General features: G+C 33.6%; 1 protein-coding gene across 2 annotated transcripts in view; it reads left to right on the plus strand.

Annotated features, from left to right (window-relative positions):
* Positions 1–13782, plus strand: part of LOC128998193 (rabphilin-3A) — a 65715-nt gene that overhangs the window by 41977 nt on the left and 9956 nt on the right. The window contains exons 9-14 of one of the 2 annotated variants that reach the window (XM_054424212.1): positions 758–974; positions 1831–1979; positions 6139–6218; positions 6730–6804; positions 7784–7907; positions 12860–12969. In XM_054424212.1, coding sequence (XP_054280187.1) covers positions 758–974; positions 1831–1979; positions 6139–6218; positions 6730–6804; positions 7784–7907; positions 12860–12969 — 755 coding nt within the window. The remainder of the gene's footprint in view (positions 1–757; positions 975–1830; positions 1980–6138; positions 6219–6729; positions 6805–7783; positions 7908–12859; positions 12970–13782) is intronic. The other variant, XM_054424213.1, reaches the window with a different exon arrangement.

Here is a 13782-nt window from a genome sequence, read left to right on the forward strand (position 1 = left end):
TCAGAAGATTATGATATTATACGAAGTATAAAATAGCATTAAAGTACAACTATAGTACGGCTAAAAATTTAACCTTCGGACATTTTGTTATTTTTATATATATATATTTATATCACTCTTCTTAGTTTTCTTAGTAATAAACAAATTTTATATTTTTAAGGATATTTACGAGAAGGAAATTTTTTTTTAATTGCATTGGGGGTGCTGGTTGGTGATGCTTCGAGGAAACAGTTATGAGCGACGGGAAATAAGGACCCACCAACGCCCGTGCGCCACCCTATGGTATACAGACTGTAGGTCCATAGCGCATCACTTGCAAACTGCGGCCTATTCGTGAATGCTAGCTCAATCTCCAGGTTAATGGCCATCTTAGATAATTCAAACTAGAAACCGAAATCCCAAAGGTTAACTACAACCTTTTGGCATCTCCTGCAACTGTTTGAATTGTGTTTGAAGATTTTACACAAACCCAATTAGAAATATATTTTGTCTAGCTACTGGAAATGGTCATGTCTTGGGCTTATACGGCAGACATTGCTGGTTTGAGATTAGCCGCCTGTACTATTCTATCACTGCGGTCACTACTGCCGTGCCTATGGGACTTGTAGCAGTAGGCTACTTCACAGTCTTTAGATCAATACACACCACACTGATCAGTGGACTATGGTTGAGGGTTTTCTTGAGAAATAAAAAACTCTCTCTCATGAAATGGATGCATGTTTGGTATATAAAATAATGCTATAACCATCTCTTACAGTTGGGTCGAAGGTAGTGATAGGGGGGTCTAGAAGGGGGATGCCGACCCCCTACAGACGTGAGACTAGTGAGAGTTCAGAGTCTGGTAGTTCTACTAGTCAAACAGTCAACCACCACACTCTGACCCATAGTTCTGACTCTGCAGCATCCCGCAGTCCTCGCATGAACAACGGAGCCACCGAAGACTTCAATTACTCCCCCTCCTTCTTGTCACACAGGTTGATAGTTATTTTCTTCATCATACGTTACTTATACATTATGGATAGATTTATCTCACTAGTAATTATAAATTTTAAATAGTAATTTAAGTTATACATTTTTTTTACAAATTTGGGTGTCCTATGGCTTTCCAGCCTAATGATTAGTATCTTGGACTTTGGTGAAAGAAAGCCCGGTTTGATTCCATGAGTGCCATGATTGTATGACTTAATAGGTTTGGTTTGTTCCCCAGATTGTTCATTTAATTTCCTGCAGCATTTACCGGACCAAAGTTGTACATTACAAGTATCAGAGGTTAAATTTTTAAATTTATCACAAATTTGAAGTTTCAACTTGTCATAAAATAGATTTATTATCAGACCATCTCTGTAATTACTACAGTTAAAATAAGTTATTGTCTGTTGATTGATTTCCAGGTGAATCGGATAGTGTTGTAATGACTTTACAATTTAAATATTTGATGGATGTTATCAAATGTCTTAAGTTTAATTTTTCTTGTGTAAAAAGTTAGCTGCCTCTATTAATCTTGCATTTTCCTATCAACATGGACCTCAATTGTCTGTGCGTGGAACTTATCAAAGCAAGAAGTGAGCCGGCACTGTACAAGAGTGAACTCCAAATGTAATGATAAATTTTAAGTGCTCAAATAAATGGTGCTACTAACAGCGCCATCAACACACCATAAAATGATATACACTCTGAGAACTTGATAAGTATTGATTAAGTATTAAGTATTGGATTAATCTGACTCAAACTTTTTCTAGTTTAAATACAAGTTTGTATGCTATGACAGATGCTGTGGTAAATAGGTTATTTAATTTCCTCTAAATTACTTTGATAAGATGTGTTTTTCAGTAGACAGAACTCACAACTAAGTCTTCTGACAAGCCAAGGCTGGTATTCTGATTCTGATCGGTTCTCCCTCTCAGGAAGTTCTCTCAATGGGCAGAAATGTAGTCTTAACATTCCTGATGAACCTATAGAACAGACCACCTCTCTAGATGGTAAGTTGAAATTCTACACCAAATATGTTGTTGACTTTGTATAGTGCAAGGTCACTACTTCTAAAGCTATTAAAAGTTCTTAAAACATGGGTGCCCATAATATAAAATTGTACAGTGGGGCAGCCTGTGATTGCATCTGGTTTGACTCCACATCCGGGTCTGGGTCCACCGGAATAATTTAGCAAATTAGAAGCATCTACACGTGTTTTTAGGCTACTTTTGGCTACCTTAAGGAAATTTTTCTTCAAGCAGTAGCGAAGAAAATTTATAATTTAGCATAGATGATACAAAGATCAATCAGCTAAAAAGTTAAATATTTATTCATTAAAAAACCAATACAACTTGGGAAACACTAAATTAAGCCATGATACTTCATATACAAGGGAAATAAACACATTAATCAATTACTCACACTTTTTATTGAACCAAGTGACATGAAGTGAAAGGAAGAACGGTAAAATAAGATAAAATGTTAAAAAAAACTTCAATATTTATCATAAAAAAACAAACTGTAAGTTTCTTTTCTTCTTTCCGAACAAGCAGGGCCGATTTGCCGAATAGGCACATGCCTAGGGCACGAGGCAATTGGCTTTTGGTGGGGGGCGCGAAAAACTATAAAATAAAAAAAACTTGGTGGTTGCATTTTCATGCAATTGCGGTAAACTTCTGATAATCCTTCGCGGCTGTAGTTTTTTGGCCTGAGGGATCTTACCAAGGAGGAGGGGGGCATTTCAGCCAAGTTCCTTGGTGTCCGGCTGGATCCTACTCTTTCTTGGTTGGATCACTCATCGGAATTATGCATGAGATTGGCTTGTGACATTTTTGCTCTAAGAAGACTCTGTGGTGTCGTCTCGCAAAATGTAGTTAGAACAGCTTACTTTGGTTTATTTCATGCTAAGATTACTTATGGTTTGATTGTCTGGGGCACTGCCTCAGCATCAAAAGATGTTTTTATCCTACAAAAACGTGCCGTTCGAATCATTGCAGGAGTTCATTATAAAACTCACTGTAAACCATGGTTTGTTAATTTAAAAATTTTAACTCTTTATTCTGCCTTTATTCTGCAAAACTTGCTATTCATTAAAGATCAACCAGATTTGGTGCATAATAATGACGTGCACTCTTACAACACTAGAATAAGACATGACTTACAATTGCCTTATGTTAGATTAAGTAAATCAATGAAAAAGCCATCTGTACTAGCCATAAGGTTATTTAATAAGCTACCCCTTGCTATTAGGGACATGGACATTATTAAATTTAAAACTGTTGTAATCAGGTTTTTACTTGCAAATGCATTCTATTCAATTGATGAATATTTGACAAAAAAATTGACTTGCAATGATTTTGTGTAAGATGGGTGAGCCCTTTGTTCAATTTATTATTGTATAGATTATATATTGTAACCTGACATATCCAATGTATTCAAAAGAATATCTAATGGAAATAAAGATCTTATCTTATCTTATCTTATCTTAGACATCGTAATCGTCTACCGCCATTGTGGCAAAATGTTAACTTTTTCCTGTGGTTGTGTAGACATCAACATCGTCTCCCGCGATCACGGCCAAATTCTGACTTTTTCCTGCGGTCATGTAGACATATTTATCCTCTTCCATGATTGCGGCAATATATAAACATATCCCACAGTCGTGGGGAGATTATCATCGTTTACCACGAATGAGGCCAAAATCTGATTTTTTCCTGCTGTCGTGTAGACATTATGAAATGAAATTAAATATTCCTTTATTGTCACAGATACATTCAAAGTTTTCAGCAATGCTGGTGAAACAGGTGACATTGTCCATTATTAAAACTAGATTTACAATACATTTCAAAAAAAAAAAAAACTAAATAAATGTACTGTAATAGAAAATTTGTTAACTGTTATTTAAATATTCTGAAGTAGAGTCAAACTGTTTTTCTAAGAGGTACATTTTAAACTCATTTTTGAATTTTGAAATATTGGTAATTTCCCTGAATTTGGTAGGTAGACTGTTGTAAAGCCTGAGACTCATATATAATGGTGATCTTTCATACAGACAGAGGCGATGTATTGAATATTTCAAATTATTTTTAAAACGAGTAGGATATTGATGGATAAATTGATTGCTGTCGTATGATTGGTAGTTACTTTTAAAAAAAACCATCATTTTGAATGTATAAAGAGAAGACATTGTTAATATGTCATATTTCTTGAAAATAGGTTTAAATTATGTTCTTTTTGGTGCAAAAGATAGGATTCTTAAAAACTTCTTTTGTTTTTTAAAAAACTGTGTCAGCATATGAAGTTGAGCCCCATAGTTCAATTCCATACTGCATGATGGAATAAAACATTGCATAATATACAGTAAGTTTAGTTTTCAAATCACCGACTACTGCGATCGTGGCAAAATTCTGACCATCCTTCACGGCCGTGTGTAAACTTATTATCGTCTCCCGCGGTCATGGAAACATCACTGTTGTCATGTGCGATCGCAGTACATTGAAAATTCACTCATTAAAATATATATTTTTTTAACTGTAGCGGCCTTAGGCGCCCACATGATTTGGAACAGGGGGGTGCAATATATCATAAACATCCGGGGGCCTTCCCGCAAAAACTTAAAAAAAATATTGTGTTTTAAAATTTATATCTTTACACTATTTGTAACTATTGGTAGCTACCAAATAAAAATGCCAAATAAAATGTAAATTATAACAAATTAAAAATAATAAATAGTTTAATGCCCATCAAGTAATTGTTTTTATGCCAACATTAAACATTAATAAGCTACGGTATTTAAATTTAAGTGATTATTAATAGTTAATAATCCATGAGCTAACAATTAAAAAGGATCAAACATAAATTTACAGTTGAATAAAGTCAATTACAACCAAAAACGTTTATGTATGGTTTTCTGAATAGTTTTGTTCAAGAATAAGTGTGGTACAACATATATTGTGGCTCAACTACTTATTTGATTTAAACATTAATTAAAAATAAACTGTTTGTAATGATCATTATGAAATGTGCTTTTACATTTTTTCATTAATGAAATAAATTACAGGACATTTCTGGTATTGCATTTATTTTCATTTTTTTGGCCATATATGGTATGGGCGCCCTAGCCTTAAAATGATAAAGTCTTACCTTTGTAATCGTCACCAGGCTGTGTGACTCAGAGGAAGCATCTCCCATCCCTTACCTGTCTACCATGGAGTCCCTCAAGGTTTTGGTCTGGGTCACCTCCTTTTCCTCATTCTCATAAATGACTTACAGAAGAACCCCGGTTAACCAAAACGGTTCCATAAATTAATATAGGGCTAAAATATAAGTACAATTAATTACTATGTAAACAGCGAGGTGTAACACCGAGCCCATCTCTCTAGAAAGGGGCTTTCCTAACCCATTGTAAACATTTTTAGCTGAAGTAAAACACTGTATTTTATAGACATTGTTTTAAATTAATTTTTCCTACATACATTGGCTATTTTTAGCATATGACGGGTTAGCCGGAAAATTGGTTATTCAAGACGGTTCTCCCCCCACTTTATTTTGATTAACTGGGATTCTACTGTACCTTATCCATCTCATGTTGTTCCATTATTTTCGCTGAGGACACTACCCTGGTTGTCAGTGGTAAGAATCTCATCAATGCCATTGAAGGGATAGAGTTGGGGTTTTTATGAGGCAGCCAAGTGGTTTTTTGCCAATATGTTATCACTGAATGTAAATAAAACCACTCTCAGGATTCTAGCTAGCTTGGGTCCCTTGGAGCACTGTAAACCTTTGTTCAAGAAACTCCAGATCCTCACAGTTACAAATTTGTATATTTTGAAATGTCTCTGTAGTATTAAGGTAAATATAAATAAGTGGTTACCAAACTGGAGGTTGACAAAATCATTATTCAACTAGCAATAGCTCAAATCTAGATGACTCTATGTGCAGGCAGGCTATCAAAGTCTATAAACTTCTTCCCAGTAACTGGCTTAAATATGATTAACAGTACGTCTTACACCAATAAACTTGACCCTCTGTCAAATCCAGATCATAACCTCCCTGTAATAGATCCTTTTAGTGCTTGGTGTAGTCATAACACCGGAATAATTTACATAAAGAATTATCGCCTTACTTTGTGTTTTATTTAATTATTCTGATAAGTTTGTTTCTTCACAGCTAACCTAGGTCTCCTAGAACTCACTTTGGTCTATGATTCCGTCGCAAGCTCAATTCATGTTTCCCTTCACCGTGCCAAGGTAAGGTTTAACCAATTTGCTCATATGAGTTTCCACTTAGTTTCTTTCTTCCCATTCATATATTTTATTTAGTCTATATTTGGCCTACAATATTGACTATAAATGAAACAAAATGTTTTAACTTTGAGGTTGAGTGTACATTATAATTTTAAACTCATTGATTTTAGACCAAACAAATTAAAACAATTTATAAAAGCGTGTTTTCTGCCATTACAAAGCATAATCCGCTCCAATTTATCTCTACACTACTTCATCTGGTTTGTAGAAACAAGCAAACTCACCAGACTATATATATCATTGGCCGAGTTTTAGCTCTATGTTCATGACTGTTCAGTATCTGTATCACTGAAATAACAAGAATTTTAAATACACATGCAGTATTTTAAATCAGCAACTTTAGCAGCATTGTTTTTTTAAATACAAATATTCTTAGTAGTGTTTCTTTCATGTCAGTGTCACATTTCAAATTTACCAATGCACATTTTTATACTAATTTGATTAATTATTACAGAATCTCAAACCCATGGATATAAATGGTTTGTCTGATCCATTCTGCAAATTGAATTTGTTACCTCTAGGAATAAAAGTAAGTATAATAATTTAGTTTTACAATTTGTTTATTATTATTCATGATTTGAAATGATTATTTCAACTAGTCTTTGCAACTTTATTTTTTAGGAATGACACAAAGTACCTCACAGTAAGTTTGTAAATGTATTTTAATTTAATAATAATAACTGCTTAGTAAATTTAATTTTTTTTCTGAATTTTATTGAAATAACTAACCAAAAGTATCAGAAATAAAAATAACCCCGCCGCAGCAAACCTGCCGACTAAGCAAATTTCCATTTGTCTGAATTGATTTTGAATTTGGTTCTGAATTGAAATTCGCTAAAAAAACACTAATACGTGTAACAGTAGTAAACATATTTTTATATATACTTTTACATTAGAGGCCAAAATCACTTTGGAGGTTACCGACCTTGCACATTATGGTTGTTTCGACAACCTGATCAAATATTTATTTCAACAAGAAACGAGATTGGACTCTGTACAGTTGACGACATATAAAACAAAAACATTCACTGTCTGACTTAGGAGAGGAGAGTCCAAAAATACAATACACAAACTTTGCTATAAAATATTCTTTAAAATAGATGACTACGTGATGAGAACAGTCCTGTCTTTATTTTTTCCCATTAAGTAAGGCTTTACTGTAATCTGAATTATCATATTTATTTTATATAGTACTAAAAGATTGGTGTTTTACTTTGCACAATGGATTTTTGTTTTTGTACATTGATATTCCAATGATTATAATTTATTGCCAAGAACCAGTGAATAGGAAGGTAAATTTGAAGTATTTAGAGACAGATGTGATTAACAAATTATCTATATAAATATGGCTTGGGTTTCAACCAATATCACACACAACAATAACTATCTTACTTTACCCTAGAAAAAATAGTTAGATTCTACAGGATTTTAGGTCTAGTAAATTTCATGACATCATTTTCATATAGTTTCCAACTCCACTCATATGTTCAAAGGTATGTTTTTTTCAGTCCCATAGACTGCGTACAAGAACTGTTCATAAAACACGCAATCCTGAATTCAATGAAACTTTGACATTCTACGGTGTGACAGAAAATGACCTGGCTGTAAGAGCTCTACATGTTCTTGTATTAGGTAGGTCATTGTTAGAAATATATGCAGAGAGTATATGTAAAGTATGTACCATAAATATAAAATTATCTCAAAGTTCACAGTTGGTTATTATAACAGAGACTTTTATTACTCATGATTTATTTTTTTTATCATTTGGCTTTACTATCACTCCTTATAGCTTCACTATCAAAACGCAAGGATCATCCTTGTAAAGAGAAAAAAGAAATTCTTTACTTATATTCTTGTAAGGAAATACAACTACTTTATTTCCTCTCTTAACTGATCATTCCATCAAATAAAATCACCTCACACCTTTATGTAATACAATTTAGGTATTCCATACAGGTGTGAGTATAACAAAAAGTTGCCCCCTGGTGGGGTTTTAATGAAATTTAATTTTATATTCAATTGAACTAATGAGGACATATAATTACAGAGCAGTGCGCAGTGGAATTAAAGATGTTAGTGTGGGCCCTTGTAATTAAATACCCCAGAAGTCCATTTAGGGGGGGATCGAGAGAGATCTGATTAGTTGTCCTCCTTCACACCTTCTTCAGCTTAATTCTAACACTTCTTAAAAACTAATAGATGTGTTTATTTGAACACTCTATGAATTGAAATGTACTACTCTGGTGAAAGATTGTGACATGAATTGACAATCTGTAAAACTGTAAAATTGCAAATAATGATATTGAAATATTGATTGAAAATATTTATGAAACTGTTTGTTCAGGAAATATTTATCAAAAGTATGACTTCAAGATGTTTATATATATGGATTAGGTTAAGCCGATTACTCATGAATTCACCAACTTGATATTAAATATTATGAACTGAACTTATAAAAATTGCACTGTCAAAATATATTTACAAAATGTGATCATCAACACTCATTGTGTATACTTTGTATACTTCTTTCAGTTAAGCCATTTACCTCTTAAATTTACCAGTTTTATACTAATAATACTAGCTGAAACACAGGTGAATGAAAAGATGGATTTTTGTAAAAATGCTGTATAATGAGTTGATAATCTTGAGCTGTGATACAAATTTTAAATATAAACAATGTAATAACCTTTTGTGCACAATTTAGCAATATTTTGAAAGAGAGAGTGAGAGAGTTGATTGTAAGTTGAGTTTGGTGTGGTTTGCCACATTTTAAAACTACAAAGTCTCGGGATGACCTAGCCTTGACAACTTTATTTATTTATTTTAGGCCACCAGACTCCCCAAAGATGTTCATATGTATATCAACTGGCCAGTTTACAATTCAATGCAACAGGGAACATTACATAGTCTTGTGATCTACATCACTCCATTGTTGATTAATGCAACGGGGCCAATCGACTACTGAGTCGATTAATTGACGACTTTTATTTAATATTTACACTTTATGAATTTAATGGGAGTCCATCCTCATGACCCTTTATCAACCCTAGCCTTCGACCGAGCACTTTGTTTCCCCCATTTACTCTACACAATCAAACTCTCACTAATAAAAATGCGATACTCTGATCAAAAATATTACAATACAAGAAAATACAAAATGTTAAGAATAGTAATACTGACGATAGAATTTGACCCTTTACATAAAACACAAAAATAATAATATATCACAGATAACCATTGCTCTTAAAATTAATAGGCTATTTCAATTCGATTTGATTTAATAAATAATTTTCATTTGAATAGAATATCTAATGCAACCTTAGCTCTTTGTGTAACATGACAAATTTAATAAAACACTTTTCTGAATTTTCCGACCATGTGCTCTAAGCAGACCAAGTGAAACATGAAAATCTCAGACCAACTATGACATGATTTCTGAATGGTAAAAATGACTTGTACATGTGGAAAAATGGCAGATTGGCAAGACTATTTTAATACTAAAACACAAATAACACAAAACATTTACTTACGTACACATGTCGACACATTCACATACACTCTCACACGGACGGAACATTTAAAAACTGACTCGTGGTGATTTGTGACTTTGTCTGACCGAGCGAAATTTCACGACACGGTTTTTTCTGGTGTAGGACTTATTAATTCTTGTTTTTTCGAGCTGGCGTTTAATGATTCAATTAAAAATACCGTCACGACGATCCGCGATTCGCTAGAAACTGACATTTGCCATCGATATGATGCATGTACGAATTTTCATCACGAACGCGAACAATCAATCCGGCATCTCAACTGTCTCGACTTAATACTAATAAAACACACCCCCAATATGCAATTCGGCGAAATTTTGACAATTGCGATCAACTGATGCACGTACAATTTCCGCCCGAACGCGAATTTCCGAGCTACGAATTGAAGATATTAATAAAATCGTCCTACACCAGCGACAAAACGCGACTTTACGATGTTGTTTTTGCGAGCACTGAACCACGAGTGACGACGAGACGTTTGCACACGGCACGGCTCCCAACGGTCTTCCAGTTCGTATCCTTCCGCGTTACGTCATGTTGGACTGACTTGTCCATTGCCTGTCGCGGATTTTAAATCTTTTGATTTCAAAATCGGCACAACCTTAAGTTGTTATAAATAATAAAAAAATCTAATGTTATCATATCTCATTCATCATAGCCTCAACTAAGTTGGTAAATTAAATAATCTTTCCTGGCTTTTCGTAGAAAGAGTACTCCAATAAGGAGACAGATGTAGTTCTTCTCGTTTGAGAGACCAATCTTTTATCTACTTGATAGTAGAGATGGGAAATACCACTACTTTGCAAAAATAAACAGGAACGTTCCTAAGCTTTTCGGTGATAGATGAAATAACACTATTATTTTTGTCACTTATTAATTACTTCTTCAACAAGTAGGCCTACCTATAAGCCGGGTCACTGTAAATAGGAAGACATGATCAGCGTTATTTCACTTGCTCATTCAAACAGTTCAGGCAAAATTATAAAAATTATATTTGAAAGGTACTATATTATTTTGTGATCCTCTCCTTTCATAGGAAGACATGCACGTTCAACACTTATTTCACTAGCTCGTTCTAACAGTTGAGACATTACAAAAATAGTCATGTTCTCAGTAATCTATAATTACCAAAGTACAGTACTATAATATTTCGTTTTGCTCTCTGTTAATAGGAACATGATAGTTATTTCATTATAGTTTGTGTAAATGTTCAGATGACGGTGCTAAAATAATAGGGTATTCTCAGTAAGCTATAACTAGGGAAATCTCAATAATATATAACCAGGGAAATCTCAGTAATTTATTACCAGGGTAGTAGGTGACACTTAAGTAATCAAATCAAATCAAATATAATTTATTCCATGAAAAAAATGGTTTACAGAAATTGCAATAATTCTAAAAAAATAATTGGATGGTCCCCACATAGGCAATGCCTGTTCGTGAGGAACGAGTTTACATCAGTCTATTTCTACAATCTAAACATTGTTATACTAGTTACATTTACAAAAGGAGAAAAAAAAAACAATTTTACCAGGAATCGCACTTCTCTATTAACTTAGCAAGGACGCTAGCCAAAGTAATTGGTCTATAGTTAACACATTGGGTTTTTTATCCTCCTTTGTATATAGGCAAGACTTTCCCTACTTTCAACATGTTTGGAAATTTACATTGAAGTAATCTGTTGTTGATATTTTGCAAAATCATAATAATAATCATTTGTTTCAGTTCAATAAAGTTATCTTTGATAATTTTTTTTTTGAATTTTGTCAGCACTAGGAGCAGACCCACCCCTTATGCTCATAACAACACTACCGAGTTAGTTAAGTTTGCCTTTGTGACAGGCAACAGCTGGAAGACTGTGTCAGTCGTATAGTCATTACCATTGATCTTCGGCTCAAGTATCGGTGGGACAGCGCGGGCTAGGTTGGCACCTACATTTATATAATATTCATTAAACGTATTGCAAACTTGTTCAATGCTTGTCTGATCAGGTAACATATCCTCAGGAATGAAATTCTTAATGGGAAACTAATTTTTCTTTTCAATCCAATCATCTCATTTAAGTTTTCTATAAAAGTCTATTAGGCTATTATTTTTTGACTCAAAAATCTTTTTTTGGTACCTAATACATTTCTTTTGTTTTTTTAATTGACATGTTTAAAGTGTTTCTATATCTTGAAACATGATCTTTTAAGGCCTGATTAAATGGTTTTTTTTGTTGTTTACTAATTTTGTCCCTCACACGAATGGATTTGCCAGAATGGAAGGCCAGAGGTGACCAAGGTTTTAATTTAGTATTTTTTTAAGAAACATATTTATTTGATGTTGCTTTGAGCGTGATATTTGCAGCTGTTGCACAAAGGCATCACATGCCTCATCGACGTCTTCAGTAGCAAGGTCAGAGGACCAGTCATGACAGTTGTTTGGCGACCTCCAAGTCAACACATACAAAGCTTCGGTTTACACTATTTGTTTTTAATCTACGGACATTTATATCAGCTGACACAACAGTTATGAAATGATCGGTTATCGATGTTTTAATTATCGCAGATTTCACATCGTTAATATTTTTAATATTTGTGATTTTTAATATATTGTGGTCGATGCAGCTCTCTGAGTTATGTGTATCTCTTGTTGGATTATTAATACATTAGGTAAAGCCAGCTCCATACATAACATCGAGGTATCGCTGCGACAATGGATCTTCAATAGTATTATTTATCCTATGGTAAGCTGAATAATGCCCATTTCTACTTGATGGGTGGGTTGTGAACCACTGGGTGATGGGATAATTACATGGCAAATTTCTGTTGGTGTTGGTCTCGATTTGAACCCAGGTCTCCAGAAAAAAAGGCCAACAATACTTTACAAGCCGCAGCACTGGTCATTTATAAAATTATATTCGTCACCATGTAGTTTTTACAAAAAATATTGCGTCACTTAGGTGATGTTATTAAAACAATCACCATTTGCCTAAAATAATCAAGATCTAAATTAGTTTCATCTCAACAACACTCACTATCTGTGTTTTATTAGATGATGACAAGTATGGCCATGACTTCATGGGGGAAGCAAGATATCCTTTGGACCGTCTTCGTCCTGACGTTGCCCGACAGCTCACACTCTTCTTGGAAAAGCACTATCCAGTTAGTATTTAAATGTTTGTCTTGTTAACAAGTATATACAGGGTGTCCGGTCATAAGTGTTAAATAAAATTTTGCCTCAAACTACATGGTAATGGCGACCTAATGACGCACACTTGAGGTTCCCAACCTCAACCGTTAGGGAATAACAAATAAATTAAGGTTTTCCAAAAATTATTGTAGTTGTCATGAAAAAGGTTATATTACTCTGTTAAAAATGCACTAATTGTTAATTTAAATGTCATTTTCAGAATCCTCACAAAATTTTAAATAGATATAACACATAATCGTTAGGGTACAGAAAAATATTCTACTTAAATTTCTTCGTTAAACAATTATTTTTAATACCAACGAAAATTTAATTAACGTTCAGCAATTTATTTCTCAGTTACCGAGTTCCGCTGAGTTTAACAAATATTACTAAAAACTTCCTTTTTTAAAGGGCTTTACAATGATGTATAACTACATTTATCTACTGTCAAATCTATGGTGAATTTCACGCACTATTGTGAAAAATCACAGTTAATCCAAAACAGATATTGTAAAAAATAATGAATTTTACTTACTATTTTAAGGGCTGACCACTGATGATGAGGGTTTGTGTAATTTATGATGGACCAGACTACACTTTCATCATACTAAAGTGTTTTTGTTTAGACTTTGGAAAATTTGTTATAAAAAAACACAATACATTAGTAAAAACACACAATACAAATCAAATCATTGACATACTTTGTCCGAAGCACAACTTTTATTAAGGTGGAATCACAGTTTGGGTGTAAAGTGCCCTCCGTTTTCCCGCAAGCAGGCCCTAGC

This window comes from Macrosteles quadrilineatus, unplaced genomic scaffold (assembly GCF_028750875.1).
Source record: "Macrosteles quadrilineatus isolate MER2022 unplaced genomic scaffold, UCM_ALF_1.0 Scaffold_7__1_contigs__length_78375512, whole genome shotgun sequence".
NCBI lineage: Eukaryota > Metazoa > Arthropoda > Insecta > Hemiptera > Cicadellidae > Macrosteles > Macrosteles quadrilineatus.